The following is a 24,240-nucleotide window of genomic DNA, read 5'->3' as shown; positions in this document are numbered from 1 at the left end:
ATAAATTAAAATAAATAAATAAATAAAACTAAAATTAAATTGTTATGATTGTGATTTGTAGACGTACATATAATAAACTAATATTATTTTAAATATATTATTAATTAAGTTTACTATTAATTTTTCTTAATATATAAATATATATATATATTAATATATATAAAAATTAGTTTGGTTTTTTGGGTAGATTGGTCTAAAAATTTTAAAATTAAGAACCGACCAACAAACCAATTGGATCAAACATTTTGGACCAATTGATCCAATGAACCAATTAGATTGAACCGTTTTATCCAAATTGCATTTGGTTTGGATGGGTAATTGGTCTGGTTTGATTTTGCTCACCCCTATTGATAGCAATGTAAAAACAATGAAATTTGACTCAGATTCATTTGTTGGAAATTAATGTTGTTACCCATAAAAGGATTATTGAAAGCCTGCTAAGATGAAAGGTTGAGAGCTGCATTGTGGGAATTATGTTAGTTTTGGTTGAAATATAAGTCTAATGTCAAGGTCACATGTGGCCTAATTTGATAAGGAGGTCCCTTTCAAACAATTGGGTTTCTCTACTTGTACTTTGTTATTCAGATTTAATAAATTTGATAGATCAACAAATATATTTCAACTTTTAACAAAACAGTATGTTGTTGTCATTACCTATTGTTAAATGAGGATGTTGGAAATGAAATGGCCTCTAAAGCTGCTGCATGATTTCTTTTTCCTGTGCTAAATTTCTGGCAGGAACTAAAAGAAATGAAAAGAAGAAAGACTTCAACGATAAAATCTGAAGGGTCCAGTGAAATGTCAGAATTGTCAAAACCACAAGGTGTTCAACTAAGTATTACCGAATTTTACCGCTCAACCAAAATACAGTCTCAGGCAAAACCAGGAGAAGATTTAGCCAAGCTTTCCTATAATCCAGGTGATGGGTCATCAAAACAAAAGAGGAAAGTGTCAAGTCCTAACCTGTCCAAGGCTGTAAGACGCCGCCTTTTTTTTGGTTAATAAATTTATCGTTTCTGAATTCTTGCCTCTTTTGATGTACAGGATATCCAACTTAAGATGTAACGTTATGTTTGCTTCTGGTTCTTAGGTTGCAGAATGATTTTGTTTATCTTATCTGAGTAATATAATGCCACTTTATCTCTTAGTTTCTTGCACCCTTAGTGGTTTACTTCTCCACATTTAATTAAGTCATTGCTGTTGAAATGCCTCAGCTCGGAACTAAGGCTCAAATCCCATTTCTTGTTGCAATGCTGTTAACTATTCCAATTGCCAAATACCTAACTATGTATTCAAAAGTCGTTTATGCAGTGCTCAGTAGTTTCCTTGCTCTCTACTCATCACAATGGGGATAGAAAGCAGTTTGATAAATTAAAATTTATATATTTGTTATGCATTTCTTAACCTGCCAATGGCTCATTTACATCAGTATAGACTGCTTGGCAGCAGAGTATTCTGTGGGCACTTAAACTTGGGCGTAGATGTAGATAGACATTCTGGAATATTTTGCTAGCATGGTATCATTAGGCCAAATTTTCTTCTATTGGTGCCTATAACATTGATTTGCATGTTAGCAATGGCTGGACATAATCTCGTTGGAATGTAGTCAAGGTAGGAGTTCTTTAGTATTGTGAGGGTTTGAGTTGCACAAGCAGAGGATACTTTTCCTGGTATGCATGACCTGTTCTGCCTTACATTAATTGCTAACTGGCATGTATTTGAGCGTACTAAGACCTTTATGCCTATTTGTCAACGGTATAGGATAGAACCCTATTTATTACGCTTGTTGTACAAATCTGACCGTTATGGTTAGACTTTATGCTCTGATAAATGAGAAATCAGGTACCAAGATATTGTGCATCAACTTTGGATTTGTGATCTCTTCAACACTGCTTGCCAACAGGTAAAAAGGTTTTATTTGATATTTTTCTCTATTTTCATCATGTTGTTAGTATTGCTATTATTTCTTATACTATAATTCATTTACGAGATCTAAATGTCCTAATAAGTTTAGGAGAGGTGATATTATGAAAACATTTTTAGCACATTAATGACCTCAACTTCCTTGCAGTCAAACGAGTCAAAGTATTTTTTATTGAGAAAAGGAAAAGTGTTTATAAGGCAACTTGTTTAATGGTGTTTTACATGAGAGATTTTGTGATCTGCTTAAGATGGAAACCGATTATCCATTGTACATGGCAAGTTTAATCAGTTTAAAAAATATGTCAAAAAATGCTGTTGAGCTGTCCACTCACTGCATTCTATTTTAACATTTTTAGCGTGTTTTTCAGGCATTTTTTTCTCTGCATTTGAGAATCAACTTTTAGTTGTTGGCTGTAATTACCACTCATTTATAGAATATAGGCAGGTAATAGTTTTACGTCATTGCTAACGTAACCAGAAGTGTAGACAAAAAAATGGTGCGTTAGAGCAGTTCTTTTGGTAAGTGAGAATAGTATACCTAAATAGCTAAATTTGTATTATATAAGGATCTCAAGGTAGTAAAGGAGCATATATTATGTCTACAGAATAAGCTTCTCTTCTCCCCTCCCCCCCCCCCTCTCTCTCTCTCTCTCTCTCTTTGTGTGCTTGAACTTGATAACATCATTCTTGCCCATCCACATGAATAGCGAGATGGCTATCTCAGTTGAATCCAGCATAAATACTGCATGTGCAGGTGTTACAGTTTTGCTTGTAGATGGTGATTCAACCTGTCTTACTATCGTATCAAAAATGCTTCGCAGGCTTGGGTATGAAGNCTCTCTCTCCCTCCCCCCCTCCCCCCTCCTCTCTCTCTCTCTCTCTTTGTGAGCTTGAACTTGATAACATCATTCTTGCCCATCCACATGAATAGCGAGATGGCTATCTCAGTTGAATCCAGCATAAATACTGCATGTGCAGGTGTTACAGTTTTGCTTGTAGATGGTGATTCAACCTGTCTTACTATCGTATCAAAAATGCTTCGCAGGCTTGGGTATGAAGGTATTTGAGTTGGAAGTTACACATCACAACCTTGGTTAGAAGTTTGTAGTCGTTGTCTGCTTGTTCTTTTCATGATATTGCAGGGTGCCATAATTTTGTTTTAGTTTTCATGTGCCATATGAAGATATTTCTCACATTTTTTCTGACCTGACTTCCAACCTCCCCCTCTCCCCATTCCCTTCTCTTCCAAAATTACACACATTAAATTTCCCCCATTCTTGGCTGAAAACCTAACATAGTATATCATTTAGGGTAAAAATGATTAAAGATGGCTTCCTGGGTATATAATTGGCAATTGTATGGGCGGCTCACTGGGGAAATTTTAGAAAAGGTGGTTATATTGTCAAGGATCTTGTTTGCAACCTGGTAATAGGTTGTAATCCTATTCTCAGGTTCTGAGATTCACGAAGAGTAAGATTCGATTATGCCTTTGTTGACACAGATAGTCTACCAAATCACAGTATTTTGGATCTGTTTTTGTATTTTCTTAATAATAAAGATTATGAGAGAACCTCTAGTCGAAGAGCTCCATGATTTGAACTTTATTCAGATATCATGCTCAATTTGGTTTATATGGAACTTTTATAATATATCCCATGATGCTATACTTTTAAATTTAAGATTGTTTTCATTTACCCTTTCTTCTTGAAATCTAGTTAAATTTCCACCTCTTTAGAGTTTCTTGTCAATCACTTTATGTACTAAAAATTTGTACTTTGCAGTCATGACTGCTAAACGAGCAACCGAGGCATTTTGCATCATACAAGAGAGGCAGTACGAAATTGACCTTATCCTTGCAGAAGGCTGCCTGCCTGATATGGATAAATATGAGCTACTTGAGACAATGAGGAAAATTTCTAAGCTTCCTGTTGTTCGTAAGCAGTTGCCTCCTGTATTATTTTCCGATCATTCTTCTTCCATTATAAAATATTTTCAAACACTTAATTTTTTTGCTAATGGCATTTATTTGTTGTTGCTTGTTAATCTCATATATAGTCATGTCTATCGATTACAATGGGAAAGCCGTACTAGGTAGCCTCTTTAAAGGAGCTGTATTATACCTTGTCAAACCAATCGCCATGGATGATCTTAAAAACCTATGGCAGTTTGCATTTATTAAGGAAAGTAAAAATGTGGTAGCTGCAGAAGAGATATTTGGTTTTGAGGAGGAATTATCACTGGAGAATGCATCAGATGTGACTGTAGAGTCTCAACCACTTATAGGTGAAGGAGGGCAGAATTACCAAAATGAAAAAAGAGAAAGATCAGATGATATGGAAAATAATGAGGAAGATAATGATGATTCAGTAGCTCTAAAGAAGCCAAAGCTAATTTGGACTAATGAGCTACATAATAGATTCTTGGAAGCTATCAAAGTACTTGGTATTGATGGTAAGTTTCTAGACTTGAATTCTAAAATGGATTCTTATTCTGTCTTGTATTACTGATTATAATAGCAGCCGGCCTTTGTTCTTATCTCCTTTCTCATTTAGGAGCTCATCCAAAGAAAATACTTCAGCATATGAATGTCCCTGGACTAAAGAAAGAAAATGTTTCAAGCCATTTACAGGTTTGTTCTCTGCAATAAACTGTAATTTACCAATTATCTTTACCTCTTTCATATTTTTTCCTTGCCACTAGAAAGGGTAAAAGTATAGATAACACCCTTGTTTTAGCTTTCTTTTAGCACCCCGATTTACTGAAAGCAAACAATCTGAAGCTTGATCATTCAAACTATTATCCAGGAATCATATTGTTAGTTACGGTGACTCAAAAAAATAAAAAATAAGATATTGTGATTTATTCTGCAATATGGATTGCAGATAAAAGCATTGGATGATATGTTAATCTGTTTTTCTTCCAACCCATCTTTGCGTGTCCTAGGATTGTTTAGTAACATCATGTTTGTCTGGCAAGAAAAGTTGTTTAATGTTAATTTTGCAGAAATATCGTCTCTCCTTGAAACGGGAACAATATGCAATTCAGAAGACCATGAGCAGAGGTTCCGCTGTAGAACATGTTGTATCCCATCATCTTTCGTCTCCATTCAGTCCACAAGAAGGGTCTGTTAAATTTGAAAATTGGCAATCCATGGCAGTAGCAGACCAACCAGATACCAATGGCCTAATTCAGGAGAATCTTAATGGACACATGCCTATTCCTTCCCTTTGTTCTGCATATCTTCTTAAGCATGCAAATTCAAATTGTAATGATGAATTGATGATTAAATTTGAGCAACAGACTCCATGCAACAAACAGCTAGATTCTGCTCATTCTGAATTTAATCTGACTGGTGACAGGGTCACCGTTAATGATGGACTGGTTGGTTTTCATCAGATAGGGAATTCAGAACAATTTCTGAAGGGAGGAACTGATCTTTTGAACATTGGAGATTCTGGGCTGGAAAGTTTATTACATTGCCCAAAACCATTTGATGGTTCTTTGCAAGAAAAACAACAGAAACAACTAAAATTTCTGCTTCCAGAGCCATCACAACTGCCTCCTCACCCACAGGAGCAAGAGGAACATGATGTTTTTGGGGCTGAAAGAGGAAGAGAATTCAATGAGGTGTTTACCATGGGAAAAAGAAAAAGTCAACTATCCTATGATGAGGATTCTGATGATTTCTGGTAGATCAATCAGTTTCATGTCCGGGTATATAGCCTGGTGTGTTTTTAACCTTTAAAGCTTTGGTGCTTCACCCTCCCTCCCTTTTTTCCCTTTGAATGCTTTAGTTTTTGGTGCATAACGCCTGCAGCGGCAGGTTAATTGATGACATCAATGCTTAGTACAATATGTAAAGCAACATTCCTGGAATATGAATCCAGCCTCAGATGAACATTTTAGAAGCTAAGGAGCAGTATTTTGGTACCATAATTGGCTTTCAATATGATAAATGCAGGACGGATTTTATAGCTAGTAGTTCAAATAAAGTATTTGGGTTTTATTGCTGTTAATTTTGTTGCTCTTTCTTGATTGCATTGGAAAATACACATTGATTAAAGAGTTTATATATTATTCGAATGATATGGTTTAGATGATGCATTTCCTTTAAATCTTTGATGCTACAGTGTTGAATTGATTTTCTCTTTTCTTTACTGGCTTTTTCTATTTCAAGGGATTACCATACATTGTATGGTAATTATATGATGTCCTTGGTGTGCTCACTTGTTCTGATCATGAACTTGAAGAATCACATATGGTGTATTATCTTTTGCTCCTGCTTAGTAAGATGTTATAATTTCTCACATATCAGTATGAATCAATAGTGATTCAGGAAACAGAGCTTTCATAACATCAGAAGCGTGAGACATGAGCTGCTCTTAGTTAACAACTCATTTGGTTTTGATTTTTTGTATAGCCACAATTACCATAATTATGATTGAATAGACTCTGGAGTCTGATAGTCCAACGATTTGTTTCATCTAGAAGTAGCAGAACATAAGAAATTAGATTGTGGCTTAGAATGGAGAACTTCATGCTCTGGTATTACATATTTCTGGTTGGGATTTGTTTTTTTTCTTTTTTTTACCTTCTTGATGTTTATATGCCTGGTATGAAAAGACTCTAAAAAGAAAAAAAAAAAAAAAGAGCACAAACTGTGATGCAAACAGACATTCAAGGTGGTAAATAGGCTCAATAGTTGGCATCTTTTATATTGAGAAACGGAGACAATGCAGAGTCCAGTCTCCCTACTGGCCTGAAGTACTTACCAAAATTTTGTTGCAGCAATAACAGTTATTTTCTATTTTAATGATAATTTTATTTGATTTTGAGGCATGGTGAAGAAAGTTGATGCTAAATATCTCTAGTTCCTAGTTTCAAATAATGTATGTGCCACCAAATTAAATTCGGTGGATTATCAGTTGTCATGCATGATAAATATGTTGATTTCTCAGGTATATGGTTAGTCTCCGTTTGGGATGCACCATGCATAGAAGACAACAAGCATAAATACACCACTACCTTTTCACAACGGTAGAACGTATAGGGCTAATTTTGGACTTTAACGGGAAAGTAAAAGCGTAAATTTCCAAAATTATGATGGGCAATTTTGGAATGTAAATATCAGGAGATAAATAAAAAAAGAAATTGCGAAAATCCTTTCATTTCCAATTTTCTCGCAAAGGAAAACATGACCACAGCAACTCACCTCTGCCACTCTCTCCCGCCAATTGCTTCGCTCTTGACCGCTACAGTACCGGCGTGCAATAGCAGCGCCGGCGCGCGAACCCAGATGCCTTTTTTACGAATAGCGTGCGCTTCGAGGAGGAGCCAAGATGACGACTACCACGCCACTCTCAAAGCGCTCAACTCCAAGGGCCGCTTCCCTAGAAAATCCCTTGGCCAGGTCTATTTACCCGTCCAATCTCTTTCCTTTTCTTTTTTTTAGATATTGAAATAACTTAAATTAATTAAGGAATTTTATCCAACACTTATTAATATAACGCAGCATTACATGTTGAATTCTGAGATTAACGAGCAACTGACACGTGCGGCCAATGTAGAAGAAGGTGACGTGGTCTTAGAAATCGGACCGGGAACTGGTTCTTTAACCAATGTCCTTATAAGCTCCGGCGCCACCGTTCTCGCAATTGAAAAGGTCTGTTCTTTTCAACATCGCAAGTACTGGAAATGAATTTTTAATATAGAATGTAGCTTATGTTTTCTTTTAATGTAATGCAGGATCCTCACATGGTGGACCTTTTAAGAGAAAGATTTGAAAGCACGGACGGGTTCAAGGTAAATTTACTCCGTTGTCTGCTAAATATTACTTCTTTACTTATTATCTTCATTGGGTTTTGAATATTATCATATGAAAATTTCGTAGGTTTTGCAAGAGGATTTTGTCAAATGTCACATTCGTTCTCATATGTTTCCAATGTTGGAAAATAGAAAGGGTTTGAATACGAGCTCGACTCGGGCCAAAGTAAGAACTATGCTTCTTTTAGCCGTTATGTAGCTTTTAGTGCTGCCTCAAATGACTTTCTATTTGAAACCAAGTTAGATGCAGAACCTTAATATGATTTAAATGCTAATTAGGTGAAGCTCAATCTGTGAATAATAGATGTATCTCTTTTTTTTTTGTTAAATTCCTATGTCAATCTCATCCATTGTTAGTTTATACCTCTTTTCTTTACAGGTAGTTTCTAACATACCCTTTAACATAAGTACAGATGTAGTTAAACAACTTCTTCCTATGGGTGATATATTCTCCGAAGTTGTTCTCTTGCTCCAGGTTGGTAACATTTTAGTTTTACCTTGTTTTGACATCAAATTCTTTAGATGATTTTTTGGCCAAAAAAAATTCTACAAATGTTTGGGTTATTACCTGCATCATGTGTGAGGTAGAAACATGAGGTTGAAGATGGTAAAATCTTTGATCTCTCTGTATTGATTGTCTCAGGCTGTTCGGATCATTCGAGAATTCACAAGCTGGCTTACTGACTGTAATGCTTGAATAATACCAGGAGGAAACAGCTGTGCGATTGGTGGAATCGTCTTTGCGGACATCTGAGTACCGACCCATCAACATCTTTGTTAATTTTTATTCAGGTATTTCAACAATATGTAACCCTTGTTCTGGATTACATCATGTACATAATCTATACTTTTAACTGCATAATTTGCTTTTCATTTACTTAAGTCTTGTGCCTGGTCTTAATTCATTGGGTTTTTTGAGCTTTTAACTCTATGCAACTGGGAAGAATTTTGTCACTGTACTCACTGATCATCAGATTGTTTCTAACAACTTTCATGACCTGCTTTATATTTTGTGATTTTCTTTTGCAGAGCCTGAATACAAGTTTAGAGTTCCAAGAACAAATTTCTTTCCTCAACCTAATGTAAGTCATTTAATTACCTTTAAGGCATCATATTTTGTTATTTTGAGATATTTTAACTTTAAACTAATCTACCATCACCTGGCAGAAGCTTCTCCTGTCTCTGATGAGCTCTACTGTCATGAACCATCTTTGACAAAACTTACTGAAAGGATGGGTACTGAAGGCTTCATTTTTTATGCTTCTATAGGTTGATGCAGCTGTTGTTACATTTAAACTGAAGCAAGCTCCAGACTATCCTTCAGTGGCCTCCACAAAAAGCTTTTTCTCAATGGTTAGTTGATTTCCACATTAGTAAAACTCAGCATAGTCCATGCAGGAACTTAAACTAGACCTTCAAGCTTGGCTTCTGACCTGTTTTGGCATGATATCCTCATATTTTTCTGAGGATAAAACTTAAATAACTGCTTAAAATAAAGGAATATCTTCAAGTTCTTTATCTAGTAACTGTCATTATTATAAACTTAGGTCAATTCAGCATTCAATGGAAAACGTAAGATGTTGAGGAGATCACTCCAGCACATATGCCCATCTAATGAGATCGAAAGAGCTCTTGGAGATGCTGGCCTTCCAACAACAGTGAGTTTCCAATGAAAATTGACACTTTCTTTCTCTTTAGTAGTAAAAATTTCTTCCCTTTTTCTCATTTATGTGCAGTTTTGCTTAACTAGAAGTTATTATATATCTTACCTTTGCATTGAGTTAATAAACATTTGAACCATCCATGCAGTCAAGACCAGAGGAGCTTACCTTAGATGATTTTGTGAAGCTGCATAATTTAATTGTGAGAGTGTAGTGCGCCCAGTTCTTGGATATATGGTCATCACAAATATCCATGGTTTCCTTTCTAGGAAGAGCTGGTTTTTGCTGCCGCATAAGCAATGGGCAGAAGAACAAACGCAATCTAAGTTAGGAACTCAATGGAGGACAGCGCTGCAAAAGTCTCGTTGATCTCCAGTGTCTGTCTCAACTCTCAAAAGCAATGCCTCAGTCGCAGAAGGTATCTCGAGGGTAATGAAGGTTATGACTTACCAGCATTTAATTTTGCCATGCGTCTTTTTCCAAGTTCGGTTCCAACTCCTCACCCTATGCTTAAGTAATAAAATCTCAATACAGGTCCAACTATCATAACATATTAATGTAGGTGTCCTCGGATTTTACCTCTCTACTTTAATACCGGCTGTACGGAGAACATGTGCATTATAAGAGTTTGTACACTTTGCTATTGTAAATCTTACAACATCAAATTGAGCACCCACATTTTTTAGCAATTGGGGAGCGTTTCCATTTTTTATTTTCTCAATGTCAAGCAGACAGGAAATCACTTAGAGATATTCACTGGAAGCAGAGGAAACAAAGAAGAGGAAGCAAGCAAACACCATGGAAGTGAAGCAATCAGGGATTATCATAGGGTTATACATTTACATTCTTACTTCATGAATAAACACCAATCCATGCATAATTTTTGGGAAGAAAATTACTGAGATGGTGAGGTGATCATTGCATATCTATATTTGATGAAGGGAATGCATAATATTCAAATAAGCTCTGTACAAGTTGAAAAAAAAAATCTCATTCAAGGTGTTTTCAATTTCCTCTTAAATTTGAGATTACAAATATGCATTCATCTTTCATCCTCCCTACCCTTCCTTTCTTGCTATTAACAAATGGTAAAAAGAGGACAGAACAATGAATTAAAAAAAGAAAATTAATAAATTAAAAGGCAATGGAACCCAATTGGTTGGAAAAACAAAAAAAAGGCTCCATTGAATAACTCCTGTTCTGCTTCTCCCCTGTTTCAGCCCTGTCTACGGTTCAACCATGAAACTGGTAGACAAGTTCCAACGCCCGTAATTTGTCCCCCAGGGAATCATAACCCTTGACACCACCCACGAATCTATCTTCACAAATCCTCCTCTCCTCGGCCACCGCCGCATACGACGGCGAAAGCTGCCTCTTTGCCCTCTTATTTTTGATAAAGCATTCCCTCATCCTCTCCTCAACCTTGTCAACTGATGTCTTTGAATTCTCCTCGGCCTCAGCTTCATTCTCATCGCCCACCTGCATCGGCTCACTACCATCCTCATTAGCGGCGCCGGTGGTGGAGGAGAGAGAGTTCTCTGCGGCTACAAGTGGCAGCGGTGGCTGAGGAGGAGGAGGAGGAGGAACGAGAAATTGAGTTTGGGTAGCGGAGAGGAAAGAGGAGAGAGAATGATGGGCTTGATGGAGGGAGGAATAGATTTGGTGGAGGTAACTTGGGTCTGACGAGGAAGGGAGTTGTTTTGCCATCTGGGTTGCTTGCTCTAGTGAGAATACTAGCTCTGTTAATTGTACCGCCGCCGCAGGCGATTGCGGTAGTGGTGGCGGCTGTGTATCAGTCATGGCTATATTGTTGTCCATGTTTTTTTTGCTTTCCATAGAAAACCGCGTTTCTAGCTGTTCTTTTGTTTTGATTGGAGTGGGAGACGGTCGTTTGGGTGTTTTGAGGATTATAGGCAAGTACAAAACAGAACACTTACGTTAAGCAGATGTGTCCTTGGGGCCTGGGGAGTTTCTCAGGAGTTTGTTTCTGAAAGATAAAGTGAACATTTTTCAATTGGACAAAAGCCCAGACCAGGATCAAAACCTCTTCGTAGGTTATTACCTTAATGATGAAATTAGCTTAATTCTAGAAGAGCCGCAGTGATTAAGAAATTGAGAATATGAATATTTACCCAACTAGAATTGACAGTGGAAGATAATCTGAACTCTGGGGATGTGAAATATGACCTTCCTTAGGATCGGATAGTGAATATGGGGCTGTATACAGAGAAAAAAGGGGAGAAAAGGTTAGTACCATGTCATCAATTATTTTCTCCTGATGAAGCCCAGCACTCATCCATGAATAGTACTACTACTATAACTAATATTTCACCCAAATCATAGCAGATTTTAATGAGCTCAGCAGAGAAAGAAATAGTTCAATGCAGTGCCCATATTTCACTTTTCTTCCTTTGGATTCTTCCATGTTGACATGCATTCCTGTCACATTAATTGTTTCGATTAAAAAGATTTACCCAACTTTTGCCCGAATGATGGGGGAATTAGATGATCAGATTCATAGTACAAGTTTACTGGTGCTAGACAGATGTACGCACAGGAAACCAGCACCATTTGTTGAATAGAGCATTCATCACAGAAAAGGGTATATTGATCAGCCTAATACCAAAATCTACATAACTTGCTCCAAAGATAATAATCTTTCTCACATGAAATTTCTAGATACAGATGTGTACAAGCACTGTAAGTCTCGATATCTTCTATAGTTTCAGCATTCTCAGATAGTCATCTATTATTGACATAGCAGATGAGCGGTAACTAGAGCCGAAGAGATTGTAGTGATTTAAGTAATGATACAACAGATAAAGATCTCTCCTCTTTTCAAAGCCTGGTTGTTTGGGCATCACCTGGTAAACAGAAGAAGCACAAGAAAGTGAAAAAGGGAACTCAGGTTGCAGTGATGGGGTTTTCTATAACGCTTAAATCAACTTAATTTTGTTTCTGGTGCATTTCTAACTTGACAAAATCAAGACTTATTAAGGGTAGTCAATTGTTAAGGTCTAAGCTTGAGCAGTTTCATCGGCTGGAACAACATTGAATGAGTTGAGTAGAGCCTCAAGTGGTTGCTGCTGCAAAACCTTCAACTTTTTTAAATCAAATGCTAATGACTACATAAGATACTAAGATGTCTTTCAATGCAAAGATTAATACCTCAAAGTAAGAACCATAGAAAGATCCTCCAAAGCCAGCGCACCATGACATTCCAAATTCAGCCTCACTATGTCCATCTGTAGGGGGCACAAAAATATAGTGAATTAGTTCTCTGAGCAGCTATTTCCACATTAAATTCATGCTACCACGGATACAATAGATAACTCAACTCCACAATAACTTGACCTTAAATTCTTTTAGATTCAAACACAATGCCACCAAAAAGTTCTGGAGCACTAGGCTGTTGGGATGCAAATTAAAATGATCCAATTCTGAATAGATTAACAAAGGCAAAAGAAATCTATCAATACAGAGGTTTATCGACACAGACAGTGACTTACAGTAACAAGCAGGATCAAGTATAACAGGCTCGCCATTCTTGTCAGAGCTAATATTCCCACTCCATAAGTCTCCATGCAACAAGCATGGCTCTATAGAAATGTTTTCAAAAAGAGGCGCCATGTTCTTTATAAGTCTTTGTCCTGTAAATAGGATTCCTGTAAGTATTTGAAAAGAGTACAATATTGTGCTCCAACATGCTAATGTTTTCTCAAATCATCTCATTTGATTTAGAAATCCTAAAAGTTATATTTCACATAAGTATCTCTGAAAAAAAAAGTGCTGCACTGTGACCTTCATATGGTGTAGAATCATCTCATTGATTAGACTATGCAAAAAGAAGGTAGTCATTACTAATATCTTAAGTTGCATTAGGTTAAATGCAACTACCATGCACAAATAACCAGAAACTGGGAGATATTCTTGCATAATATAGAATCATGCAAATACTCTGCAATCATCACTCAAGATACATGTAAGTTACACATCATTATTGACAAATGTAGTCATAGCCATAAATACTCTAATACCATTCTTCCCTTTCAAGGTAAATAACTTAATCATCTGAAGAGAGTACGTATGACAAATCATGATATGACAGAAGAAAAGTAGAAAATAATATACAATAACCTTTTTGGTATATCGTTGAATCGCCATACTGGTCCTGTGCCAACTTCAGCTGGTAACCTAATCTTTGCTCTCCATAAAACTGAATCCAATCAGAGCACCAAGTATTTATCTGCGGAGTACTACAAAGGCAGCACAGGTTCATGTGTTAAAACTTAAAGAAGTTCTGAAGCATACAGACCATCTTGAATTCCTCATGATAACATCAACCGTAAAATGGCAAACATGGATAAATTTCCTTTAAATGGCATCAGTATGATGACCATTATGATTGAGAATGATAATGGCCTTAAAAGTTGCACCTGCCAATAGTATTATCAACAGGAAAACCAAAGCCTTTTTCTGATTTCCCAGCTTTATGCATTTCAGCTAGCTTCCTTCCTAACACAGACTGACAGATGATTAAACAGTTAGGAGATCAGAGGCAAATTACTTTAACCACTATCCACCAAAAAAGTAGTTGAACTGGCTCACCTGGTTGCTTCGAGATACACCAAATTCAATAAATTCCATAATGATGTATGATCCACTGTTTCGTAGGGGTCCAACCTACAATGCTTAACAGGGTATACTTAGAGTCTTTCCACATATAAGACTAGGCTTAACACTTTAGGAAACTTCAAGAAACAAATTGCTCTTGTCAGAGTAAACTTATACTCTTACCTTAAATGGCTTAGGCACACGAATTGTTCCAGTTTCGTACATGGCACCTAAACCAATAGCCTCTGCCTCAAACATAGATGGACCGATACTCCTGATCCAGTGTTTTCAACAACATGAAAACTTTCATTCCTTTGACAAACAAGAATTCATTAAGCAAAAGAAACAACCTAACGCTATAGTTGAGCTGAATTATAAATTCCTAATGCATAAAAAATTTTGAACTTTGTATACCACACCTGTTTGTTTTAACAAAGAAAGAACCAGCATCAGTGTCATAGCAATTTGCAAGATTGATGCAACCGCCACCTATAGGACGTATCCTTGCAATCTGGGTTGCCTTACCTTCTGTAAGAATCCATTCTTGGATAGGATCTTCACTCATTGCTGCCGCTGTAGGAAAACCATAAATTAATTATCAACCAGTTTCAAATTAAGTCCTCGAAAGAGCAACTTCATAGATCACAGGCAAAACCACAAGAGTAAAGTTCAAAACGTCCACCAGCCAAAGTTTCAATATTTTTCAAGACCCCTGAAGTTAATTTCGCTAAAGTTCAAAACTACCAAAGCTATGGACAATTTTTTCACTTTCATCCATTAAAAGATGAACTTTTGCAGTGCTTGCACATGTCAAATATAGATGGTTATATCCGGGTCTTAAGTCTAAACAGAAATCTCAGCATAGTAAAAGAGGAAAAAACAGTTTAAAGCAACTTCTACCAGAAACAGACATCAAAATTCTTTCACAAGAACATCAAGTCAATGGTGGGTAGTGGGGGTATTTTAATTTGAAAGCAGAAGGGCAGAAATGAACTCGTTCACTTCTCAAATCAAATGGACTAATGAATTGAACTTCAGAACTCAAACTTATTCAATCAACAGTGGGTGTTTCTTCAAACCCCGAGACTTGGTCCTGAAACATCCAAATTCAGCCATAAACAACTCAGAATAGAAAACGGAGATGGTGTTGGTGTAATGTTGCTTACTGGCAAATGGTCTGCGTTTGGTGAAGCCAAGTCGAGGAAGGGAAGGCAGAGAAGGAAAAGAAACGCCTAGAGAGATAAGTCCCACGTGTGCTACCATTATCTAGAAGGCTACAGTCTCTTCCTGCTTTTCCTTTACAGTCACAGACATCTAAGATTGGAACTGCTGATGGAGTCCAGTTGCTATTGGCTCTGCTTAAAAGAGCTTTGGTCTGTTTGGTTAGAGGGATAATACATGCTAAGCATAGTAGACATACAAGTTGTTCTCTCTATAAAAGGAAAAGACAAGGAAGGCGTACCACCTCCTTTTCATTTTTAAAAAATTTTTAAAATTAAAATAATTTTACATGAATTTTTTTAAATAAATTTTTATAATTAATTATCTTTAATCAAAATAAATCGTGTCGTCCTTTAAAATCCATTTAAAAACGTTTCCAATTTCCTCTTACCATTTTCTGTCCTTTCCTACCTCCAAAATAGTTCCCAAACATAGCAAAATGTCATATTCGGATATTATCCCATATTCCTTTCTCTTTTAAAAGGAGGATATATTCCAAACTCGATTGCCCATTTGCTACCCAAGAGTTGACCAACAAAGTAGACTCTCTGTTTTTATTAGCTTAGCAAGGTTGGCGATGGCAGATGCAGCAGATCACCACCAAACCCAACCCATCAAAGAAATAGCCATAGACTACACCCCGGAGGCCTGCACCCACTGCCCTGTCTCCAACTCCATCACACTCACCTTTGATCACCGTGGAGGCGCCAGGTGGCGTTCCACCACTCGCTTCCTCTATGGCACTTTCAGTTCCCTCATCCAATGCCCCAAAGGCAACACCAGCGGTCTCAACTTCAACATCTATCTTTCCTCCCTCGAAGGAGACAAATCCCAGGACGAGATCGACTTCGAGTTCCTTGGCAAAGACAAAACCATTGTCCAAACCAATTACTACACTACAGGTTTAAGTTTCAAGACTCGGCCTTTTAATTACTTTCAAAAAAGTAACATATTGTTTCTTTGTAAAGTAGTACATTTCTTGAATTTCACAGATTCTTGCATTTAAAAAAAGTTACCCTTTTTTAACTACTGTAAGGATTTACTTTGTTCCTAAGGTTGTGTATAAATTGTGGTGTAGGTACTGGGAATAGAGAGCAGATTCATGATCTGGGTTTTGATTGCTCTGATGGGTTCCATGAATACACGATCAAGTGGAATCCGGATTCTATAGAGTGGTTGATTGATGGGAAGGTGGTGAGGAGAGCAGGGAAAAAGGAAGGTGAGGCACTTCCTGAGAAACCTATGTTCTTGTATGCTTCGGTTTGGGATGCAAGCTACATTGCTGAAGCGAAGTGGACTGGGCCTTACATTGGTTGTGATGCACCCTATGTTTGCCTCTATAAGGATATTCAGGTGCCTGTTGCCACTACTGTGGAGTGTTCTAGTGATTCGTGACTTGGCTTCTTGCTCTTGGTGAGTTGGCTGTTTGAGTGGCTGTTGTTTCTTGCACTTTTGTATTCAAGTGTTGATCCTTCAAATTGTGATTTAATTAGATCTTTCGTATTTTGATGGGCATTTCCGGGTCTTCTTGTACTACCTATCCATATGCATTGTGTACGTTGTAGTTTTTACTCCAGGGGTTGGTGATAAACTGATAATAATCTCATTTTGCTTCACATACAGCAGTGAGCAGTCAGTAATGTCATATAGTTGCAGCCTTGCAGGCACCTTATGCATATTTGGTCTCTGCTGCATAAAAGATGTGAAATTGTAAATTTTGATGGGCGCAGAAGATTGGTTTGTATAGTATGAATCATTACTGCTCTGAATTGATTAGTGAGGAAACTAGTTGCTCTTTCTGGCCAACACTTTTTCCGCTTCCTCCCTAGTTTTTAGGTTTAGCTTGTCTAGCTGAGTGAATATATAGCTTGTAGACAGCCTCAGTGACCTCAGATGGATGGAGGGTTGGTTTTAGGCATGTTAATAGTTCTTTTAATAGACTTAAAGAGTCGGGTTCACCATAGATCAATAAGCTTGTGCCAAGAATTTTGATAATTTAGCATAGTTGGAATCTTAGCTGCCTAGTTATATTTCACCTTCTTGGATATGCTTGAGAGGCACTTGCAAGATTTTTCTGCAGGCACTGACACTACTGGGAAAAGCGTAATACTAGGAATTGTTTGTAATTGGCAGTTAATGAAGTTGAGAGGGAACGTAGAGAATAATGTTCTATTACCTTTAGCCCTTCTCCTTACACCTTACTTGACTGACTCCATGAATTTAATGTCTGTCTTGATGACATGGAACTGAGTTCTATACTACTGCACAATTGCTTGGCTTGATGACAATGTTCAAAAACCTTGAGGTGAGCTCACAAAACGGCAAAACTCCACTCTTTAATTGCCTCTGTCTGTATGCCTTTCACTTGCATTTCAGCTATTTAGGGCACAGTTTCTATTTCAGCCTTAAATCATGGGCCTGGACTTCATTTGAGCAACTTCTATGAGCTTCTAAGTTGCTAGATCGTGTTGAAACCATTACAAAAGCTCCTCATTCCACCACAAAGCAAACGACTCTAGTTGAGCTAGTATTGGGTTGATACCCACTCAAGCAAAAGGAGTCACCTTGCTCACGTATGCCGATTAGGGAATCATCTTGCTTTGTTACAAGTGAAAAATGCTGTAAAGCCTGAACATGATCTGCAAACCAAACCCAAAGGTTTTAGCTCTATGAGGATTATAGAAAGTCAATGCATATTATCTGGAAAGAACTCGCTTGATGATAATGATGTTGAGAAACACAAGGTCCACTACTTAAACAGCCAATTATAGGAGAAAAATTCAAATCAATCACTGAACTATAGAAAATTTGGGTGAGGGGAAAGTCAACTGTCAATCATATCATCGAAGAACTCAATCACGGAAGTAGTTTAGATGACAAAAAATATTTAAGGTATGCTTGTGCATTACGCGTGCATGTTAATCATCATTGTTCTTCAGTATATTGTCGATTAAGACTTGGTTTAAGCAAATAGAGTAAAAAACTGTAAACTGTGACGTGGGTGGAACTAATGAATTGAAGAAAAATCGCGTGCTGAGCGAGCTAAGCATCTTCTAATGGGATCTTCTTTGTGTATGGGAAATCAGAGTAGCAAGCAATGCAATATTCATAGACAGAATAATGAACAATAGCCAAAAGTTCCACGTATTCTTCTTCAAAAGCTGTTAAAAGTGTTGAACCAGATGATTGAAACAACCAAGAATCCATCTTTTGCTAGACTAATCATTGGACCTCAACTAGGCCTTATCCAAAAGCAGCCAAGATTAGATCAGGGATGCAGTTTGTGAAGCAACAGATCTACATGAGATTCTCTACCTTAAAATTGAAACATATCACCTTAAAATCGAATCTAACACGGTGTACATCCACTTTTTTTTCTTTACAGTTGATTCTCTTGGAATTTTGCCGCCAACACTGACCAAGAGCTACTATGTCAACAATCTGATATACTAAAATCCTTAGCTCGGAGGGTCCACTGTTACAACGTGGACCCCTTGAATGCAATTCCAAAGATGTAAGAACAAGGAAACGAACTGTCTTCTTCCTTCCACAACCCTCTTCTCTCAAGTCTCATCCCCACCATCCATTCATGGCCCATCAATATTAACTGTTGACTCCATCTGAAGAGATATACTTCCATTTGGGTAGGTTTGTTTGGCGATTAGAAACTGGTCTTTTCCCAGTTTTGCCTTGAAACATGCCGTTTCTTGGGAAATTCTGATCTGGGTCTTTGTTCATTTTCTTCTTCTTCTTCTTCTTCTTCTTCTTTCCATTTTTTGTTTTCATTCTCCCTCTCTCTGCCTCCCTATTTTTTTTCTTTTAGGTCTTTGTAGGTTCTTCTTCTATTGTCTTGTTATAGCTAGAGGAATTTGGGGGTGTTGTTCTGGTAATCTTTGTTATCACATCTTGTTTTGGTGTTGGAATTGAAGCTGTTGGTTGGTGTTTGGAGTTAGTTCAAGAAACGGGAAGTTAAAGATGTTCGGTTCAGGCATGAATTTGATCACGACTATCATTGGTTTTGGAATGAGTGCCACTTTTATTGTGTTTGTCTGTACAAGAATAATCTGTGGGAGAATTCGAGGGGCCCAGGCGAGACAAATGTTTCAGACCGAGTCCAGGATTGATCTCGAACAGGTACATTTCATTCTCTGAACTGGGTTTTCTTGTCTGGTAAAAACTAAGAACTTTCCCTGCTCATTTTCCTCTCTTCCTTCGGTTCTCCTGTATGTTACATGTATAGATGGCATGTGACTGTTATAAGTTCAGGTGGTCTCTTTCAAAGGTGCCGTGACTTTTACGGTTATATAATTTGGTGATTATGAATATTCAGATCAGTAGTTTCTTAAAATTGTAGGGATCGGGTAGGCACTGAAATCCGAACCTCTAAAGCTTGCTTTCTTGTTTGCAATTGTTGTACTATATATTGCGGTAAAATTCATGCAGCTGGAAAGAAATTTTCCCTGAATCAGTGTCGGATTTTCAACTTGAATCAGATTTGATTTTTTGTCCTCACAACACTCGTATATACAGAATCACTGGATACCTATATGTCTCCTGCTGCCCATACGCAAGTTATCAGATACATGTTTCAGTTATAAGCTTTGGATTTTAACTATTTCTTCTTTGTTGGCAGCCAGAGCAACAGATTGGAGGCCTTGAACCAGTGGTGGTTGCTGCAATACCCACCTTGAGGTTCAACCGCGAGGCGTTCAGTTCTATAGAAGATGCACAGTAAGTTCAGCCATTCGTCCTCTTGCATCAGAAACTTCATTCCATTTGCCAATGATGGCCATAGTCCTATTCCCCAGTTGGTTGAGGAAACCTTCTATAGTCCATGTCAGACATTTATTGGGATTTCGTTTCCACATTCAGGGATTGTCTTTTTAATTACAACCGGCAAGTTTTTCAGGTTTCTTTCATTTGTTTGATAGAGGGTCATTCTCTCCAACTTGCCCTTCAATTCCTGGCCTTGTCACTGATTTTAGTTTCTTCATTTTCACTCACTCTTAGCTTCAATATTTAGGTGGGGAATAGGATTTGTGCATTACAATGCAAGATAGATGACATTAAGGTTAACTAGTATACTTTTCCTTTCTGCACAGATGCTCGATATGTCTGGGTGACTACCAAGAGAAAGAAATACTGCGAATCATGCCGAAATGCGGCCACAACTTTCACCTTTCTTGCATCGACGTATGGCTAAGAAAACAGTCCACATGTCCAGTCTGCCGTTTACCATTGCAGGAGTCTTCTGAAGCAAAAAGTGCAAGACCAGCAACATTGACGATGACTCAGTCTATGGAGAGTCCGGAGACTTCGACATACCATTCTGGACAGTGGCTTCTACCAGGCCCTGACCGCTCCGTAGGAAATCAAATCAACCAACCGCATCTAGATTCTGCTACTAGAACTCCAGAAATGAATACAGGACAAGCAGAAACGTGAAATTGATGTAGGCAAAGAGAATGGTCTGGTCAAAAAGGGGCAAAGACATGCATTAGCTTCTCAGCAAGCAACGAAGTGGGCCATCCAAGTACAGAATGGCCTGGGATTCTTGTACACTTGGTCTGTGCATAAACTCCCATTCCTTCCCTTGAGTGTGGGGTTTGCATTGATTGAGGCAATTCTCAGTTCTTTGTAAAAAGCATGGTCAGTATCTCAGGTACTGAAAACAGGACAGTTCATTTCCTGAAAAATTTTACAAAGTTTCCTAAAGGACAATCTCTGTTTCATTCTTGACTATTAACTGTGCTCTGAAACAAACATAATTTTAAGATTTTACATGCAAGTGCATTATGTTTTTACCCTTCCAGCTGGATTTACTGACACAACCAAAGCTAATACATGGTGATATCAGTTTGGACTGGGCTGGTTTGAACTTGAGTAGACTTTCCTCTTCAGCCCCAAAATGGATAAAGGTGGCTAGTGGCTTTGACCAGTACAAACCTACCAGGCCCAAGTGGCTTTTGTCTTTCAATTCTTCACCCAATGATTGCATTTTGCACTTTATATACTCTTTCATTAGTAAATCAATAACCCAGTTAGGAAGACATCGGCCAGCCAGTCAGCTACTTGCTGGTGTCTTTTTCTTTTCTTTTCAAATTCAAACTTGTTTTACAATCAAAATGGTTTTATAATATATATATATATATATATTGTGATAATATTAAAATTAAAGTACATTCTTAATTTTACCTAATCAGATTAGGCTGATAAAATTTTCTTGTATCTACCAAACCTAATTTATCCGTTGTTTATAAAAAATTAACACCCATTACAATTTGGTATGCTTTGTTAGAATTTATTTTTAATTTAAAAAAGAAATAAAATAAAATAATTAAAAACCATCAAATAGTAATGAACAAGTACTCCCTTTCTCTTCTGCTATGGTGGAGATTTCAGTGTCAACATCTCTTGTTATTGGTTCTTCAAGAAAGAAAAGCCAATCACTGAATTATTCTATGTCAACGTTGTCGCTACAACTGAAGCATTGGATTGGAAGCAGCTTCCATGTTCCTTTCTGATTAACCATAGGGAAATAGATTATGCACAACCGCCAATTAATTCTATATAAAGAAGTAAATAAATAAAAGTAATGACAATTATGGTATACCCCCAAAATAGTTAAATTAATTTTAAAAAATGCTTGGATATATTAATATGTGTAAAATCTAATAAGAATAAAATTACTTTGACTTCTTTTTTGTTAACTGAGATGGGATATATTGATATCATCGAGAGGTATTCAAATTTTAATTTTGCTAACCAACGTTAAATAATGGACAAAGATTATTTGTTTAATTAAACAAATTTTAAACACTATTAAACCATTTTTTAAGCTCAGATTCCATGGATTATAAGCTAAAAAATAATCAAAATATGGTAATCATACGTCAAATAAGGGAAAAAGGGTTTTTAGAACTATGATTGTCAAATATCTCTTAATTAGCAAGTAAGCAACCCTCAAATCCACATTGTTCGAGAGTGAAGAGAGAGAGAGAGAGACACACACACGTGGAACATTCCACGTGTCATTCCACATGTGTCATGATGTGCAAAATCCACACAATAATAGACAAAACTTGCCACTTCCTTCCTTTGAGGAATGGAGTTCGGGGAATCTAAGGCCGCATCTGGATATGGCTATAGTCTTAATCCAAGGGCCATGGGTTGGCAGATTAAGACGAAGATTATCGGATTAATTATGGTTTAAGCAGAAGGGTCATGATTTAGGTCTGAGGCCGTGGGGAATTCGGCTAGGGAAATGCAACCAACACAAAGGACACGGTACGGAGCCCCTTGGGGGAGCCCACAAATCATTCTATCAACAAAGTGCTAAAGGCCAACGGTAACGTCCACGTCACTATTAATTAAACTAACTTAATTTCCCGCCGGATTTTAAAATTCCGGATCCAACTTTCCTCATCCGTTCTTCATTTACAAGCTTCCAAAATCCGACCGCCTCTTTTTTTGTCACCTTCCCTCTGTAACTTTCTATCCTTAAGCCGTTTTACTACAGCTTTAATTCCATTCACTCACGGCTTATATAATCTCACCTATAAATCTTTTAAATCATAATATTTTTATTCGAATTTAACTCTTTAAACAAAAAAAATTAAACAGACGCTAATTATTAAGTAAAATATTCTAGTTCATATGTTTTACATAACTAACAAAGCTCTATAAATTTTAATAGTCTATGATATGTTTTGATTAATAACGTGACAAAAGTTTGTAACTTGTTTATGTTAGGGAATAAATTTGATAGATATTATAGTATATAGTAACTAATTGTTTGTGCCGTAGATGGAATTTTAGCAGAGTTGAGGCTTGGCATCTTGAGCGAAGCCGAAGGCAATTTGCAAGCACGTCATGGAGGGCAGTTTGAAGATTAAAAAAATGGAATAGGAAAAGAACAAGCAAATAATAGAGATGGGTATATACTTTACGCTGATTTCACTGTACTTTCGAGCCAGTTGGTATATATAGAGGCAAGGTGACTACAATCCATTCCACGTGCAATTAACTAGTCTTCCACTGAATCAAAGAAGGCCAATTCTCAGCTAAACAATTAGAATATTTTTTTTTCTGCAACTTTTGGTGTTAATGGCAGGATCTGAAACGGCCAAGGCCACCACTACTGGCATCACCACCACCGACAACACCATGTCTCAACCAACCAAACCAATGGTTCGAAGGTTTGTTGGTGTCAGGCAAAGACCATCGGGAAGATGGGTGGCAGAAATCAAGGACTCATCTCAACGTGTGAGGCTGTGGCTAGGGACATATGATACTCCTGAGGAAGCTGCTAGAGCTTACGATGAAGCAGCTCGTGCTTTACGTGGGGAAAATGCTAGAACCAACTTTGCACCGGTTAATCACAATTCGAGCCAATCAGGTTCTTCTCCTTCTAATGGAGGGTTTGTCTCCCAATCCGATGGGCGGCATGGACTTAGCTTCTCTTCATTGAAGGCTAAATTGAGCAAGAACCTACAGAGTATCATGGCTAGGACGACGGAAAACAAGTCAACAAAAAGTAGAGTGAGTGACCACTTCACTTTCGCCAGCATATTCCACTTTAGAAACTACCAATACCAGAACCCACCAGTTGATATGAAGAATATTGAAAAAGTGGTGCAACCAAGCATCATTGTGCCCCGTGCGGCAGATGAGCCCCCTTCCTCCAATTGGGACAGCTCTAGCGTTTCAGATTGTAGCAATGAATGGGTTGGGTTTCGGCAACATGGGTTCGATTCAGATGGGTCAGATATTGGAGAAGTGAGTTTTGGTGACCAAGGCTTTGCAGACCAAATGATGGGGTGGATGGATAGCCCAGAGATTAGTCCAAGAATAATGAGTCCTGCTGATGGTGGTTCAAGGAGTAAGAGGTTCAAGGTTTCTTCTTCGGTGGTGGTGCCCCCAACTTTTAGTGGGTCCACCTGTAATACAGACAATTAAGGGCATATATATGAAGCAGTTGATTAATTACATAGCATGT

The 24,240-nt window shown here is 37.5% G+C and overlaps 8 protein-coding genes across 9 annotated transcripts in view; 6 read left to right on the top strand and 2 right to left on the bottom strand.

Moving 5' to 3' along the window:
- Positions 1-1,153, top strand: part of LOC18614227 (flap endonuclease GEN-like 1) — a 4,824-nt gene extending 3,671 nt beyond the window's left edge. The window contains exon 8 of the mRNA XM_007051880.2: positions 739-1,153. Within this exon, the coding sequence (XP_007051942.2) occupies positions 739-1,002 (264 nt within the window). The 3' untranslated portion in view covers positions 1,003-1,153. The remainder of the gene's footprint in view (positions 1-738) is intronic.
- Positions 2,798-6,018, top strand: LOC18614226 (two-component response regulator ARR14). Its single transcript, XM_018125394.1, has 5 exons — positions 2,798-2,982; positions 3,705-3,857; positions 3,979-4,374; positions 4,476-4,552; positions 4,927-6,018. The coding sequence occupies exons 1-5, from the start codon at positions 2,847-2,849 to the stop codon at positions 5,614-5,616; spliced, it is 1,452 nt and encodes a 483-aa protein (XP_017980883.1). The 5' UTR covers positions 2,798-2,846; the 3' UTR covers positions 5,617-6,018.
- On the top strand, positions 7,081-10,096 carry LOC18614225 (ribosomal RNA small subunit methyltransferase, chloroplastic). Its single transcript, XM_018113828.1, has 10 exons — positions 7,081-7,333; positions 7,436-7,585; positions 7,669-7,725; positions 7,814-7,912; positions 8,126-8,221; positions 8,454-8,538; positions 8,776-8,828; positions 9,016-9,099; positions 9,294-9,404; positions 9,556-10,096. Exons 1-10 carry the CDS (start codon positions 7,118-7,120, stop codon positions 9,619-9,621), a joined length of 1,017 nt encoding a protein of 338 aa, XP_017969317.1. The 5' UTR covers positions 7,081-7,117; the 3' UTR covers positions 9,622-10,096.
- On the bottom strand, positions 10,362-11,763 carry LOC18614224. Its single transcript, XM_007051877.2, has one exon. It carries the CDS (start codon positions 11,241-11,243, stop codon positions 10,641-10,643), a length of 603 nt encoding a protein of 200 aa, XP_007051939.2. The 5' UTR covers positions 11,244-11,763; the 3' UTR covers positions 10,362-10,640.
- LOC18614223 (protein-ribulosamine 3-kinase, chloroplastic) lies at positions 11,926-15,430 on the bottom strand. 2 transcript variants are annotated; one of them, XM_007051874.2, is made up of 9 exons: positions 15,188-15,430; positions 14,441-14,594; positions 14,205-14,295; positions 14,016-14,090; positions 13,844-13,932; positions 13,545-13,663; positions 12,917-13,057; positions 12,576-12,652; positions 11,926-12,271 (listed from the first exon to the last, which is right to left on the bottom strand). In XM_007051874.2, exons 1-9 carry the CDS (start codon positions 15,282-15,284, stop codon positions 12,125-12,127), a joined length of 990 nt encoding a protein of 329 aa, XP_007051936.2. In that variant the 5' UTR covers positions 15,285-15,430; the 3' UTR covers positions 11,926-12,124. The 2 variants fall into 2 exon arrangements, with proteins under 2 accessions (XP_007051936.2, XP_007051937.2); XM_007051875.2 differs by having other exon boundaries at positions 12,182-12,502.
- LOC18614222 (xyloglucan endotransglycosylase/hydrolase protein 8) lies at positions 15,731-16,957 on the top strand. Its single transcript, XM_007051873.2, has 2 exons — positions 15,731-16,144; positions 16,321-16,957. The coding sequence occupies exons 1-2, from the start codon at positions 15,820-15,822 to the stop codon at positions 16,635-16,637; spliced, it is 642 nt and encodes a 213-aa protein (XP_007051935.2). The 5' UTR covers positions 15,731-15,819; the 3' UTR covers positions 16,638-16,957.
- Positions 18,709-21,023, top strand: LOC18614221 (RING-H2 finger protein ATL39). The gene is made up of 3 exons (XM_007051872.2): positions 18,709-19,376; positions 19,876-19,973; positions 20,345-21,023. The coding sequence occupies exons 1-3, from the start codon at positions 19,218-19,220 to the stop codon at positions 20,685-20,687; spliced, it is 600 nt and encodes a 199-aa protein (XP_007051934.1). The 5' UTR covers positions 18,709-19,217; the 3' UTR covers positions 20,688-21,023.
- LOC18614220 (ethylene-responsive transcription factor ESR2) lies at positions 23,267-24,200 on the top strand. Its single transcript, XM_007051871.2, has one exon. The coding sequence runs from the start codon at positions 23,349-23,351 to the stop codon at positions 24,198-24,200; it is 852 nt and encodes a 283-aa protein (XP_007051933.2). The 5' UTR covers positions 23,267-23,348.

This window comes from Theobroma cacao, chromosome 1, assembly GCF_000208745.1.
Source record: "Theobroma cacao cultivar B97-61/B2 chromosome 1, Criollo_cocoa_genome_V2, whole genome shotgun sequence".
In the NCBI taxonomy this organism is placed as follows: Eukaryota; Viridiplantae; Streptophyta; class Magnoliopsida; order Malvales; family Malvaceae; genus Theobroma; species Theobroma cacao.
Note: the sequence above shows the minus strand (reverse complement) of the source record. Positions and strands in the feature narration are given on the sequence as shown.

Excerpts from the sequence above, each read along its gene's own strand:
- LOC18614224 (XM_007051877.2), bottom strand. The coding sequence starts at position 11,243 with ATGGAAAGCAAAAAAAACATGGACAACAATATAGCCATGACTGATACA.
- LOC18614221 (XM_007051872.2), top strand. The coding sequence starts at position 19,218 with ATGTTCGGTTCAGGCATGAATTTGATCACGACTATCATTGGTTTTGGA. Across the intron at positions 19,377-19,875 it reads CCAGGATTGATCTCGAACAG|CCAGAGCAACAGATTGGAGG; the intron begins GTACATTTCATT and ends CTTTGTTGGCAG. Across the intron at positions 19,974-20,344 it reads AGTTCTATAGAAGATGCACA|ATGCTCGATATGTCTGGGTG; the intron begins GTAAGTTCAGCC and ends CTTTCTGCACAG.
- LOC18614225 (XM_018113828.1), top strand. The coding sequence starts at position 7,118 with ATGACCACAGCAACTCACCTCTGCCACTCTCTCCCGCCAATTGCTTCG. Across the intron at positions 7,726-7,813 it reads AAAGCACGGACGGGTTCAAG|GTTTTGCAAGAGGATTTTGT; the intron begins GTAAATTTACTC and ends AAAATTTCGTAG. Across the intron at positions 9,405-9,555 it reads ATGCTGGCCTTCCAACAACA|TCAAGACCAGAGGAGCTTAC; the intron begins GTGAGTTTCCAA and ends CCATCCATGCAG.
- LOC18614222 (XM_007051873.2), top strand. The coding sequence starts at position 15,820 with ATGGCAGATGCAGCAGATCACCACCAAACCCAACCCATCAAAGAAATA. Across the intron at positions 16,145-16,320 it reads AACCAATTACTACACTACAG|GTACTGGGAATAGAGAGCAG; the intron begins GTTTAAGTTTCA and ends ATTGTGGTGTAG.
- LOC18614223 (XM_007051874.2), bottom strand. The coding sequence starts at position 15,284 with ATGGTAGCACACGTGGGACTTATCTCTCTAGGCGTTTCTTTTCCTTCT. Across the intron at positions 14,296-14,440 it reads TTCTTTGTTAAAACAAACAG|GAGTATCGGTCCATCTATGT; the intron begins GTGTGGTATACA and ends ACACTGGATCAG. Across the intron at positions 12,272-12,575 it reads TCTATGGTTCTTACTTTGAG|GTGATGCCCAAACAACCAGG; the intron begins GTATTAATCTTT and ends TCTGTTTACCAG.
- LOC18614220 (XM_007051871.2), top strand. The coding sequence starts at position 23,349 with ATGGCAGGATCTGAAACGGCCAAGGCCACCACTACTGGCATCACCACC.
- LOC18614226 (XM_018125394.1), top strand. The coding sequence starts at position 2,847 with ATGAATAGCGAGATGGCTATCTCAGTTGAATCCAGCATAAATACTGCA. Across the intron at positions 3,858-3,978 it reads TTCTAAGCTTCCTGTTGTTC|TCATGTCTATCGATTACAAT; the intron begins GTAAGCAGTTGC and ends TCTCATATATAG. Across the intron at positions 4,553-4,926 it reads ATGTTTCAAGCCATTTACAG|AAATATCGTCTCTCCTTGAA; the intron begins GTTTGTTCTCTG and ends TTAATTTTGCAG.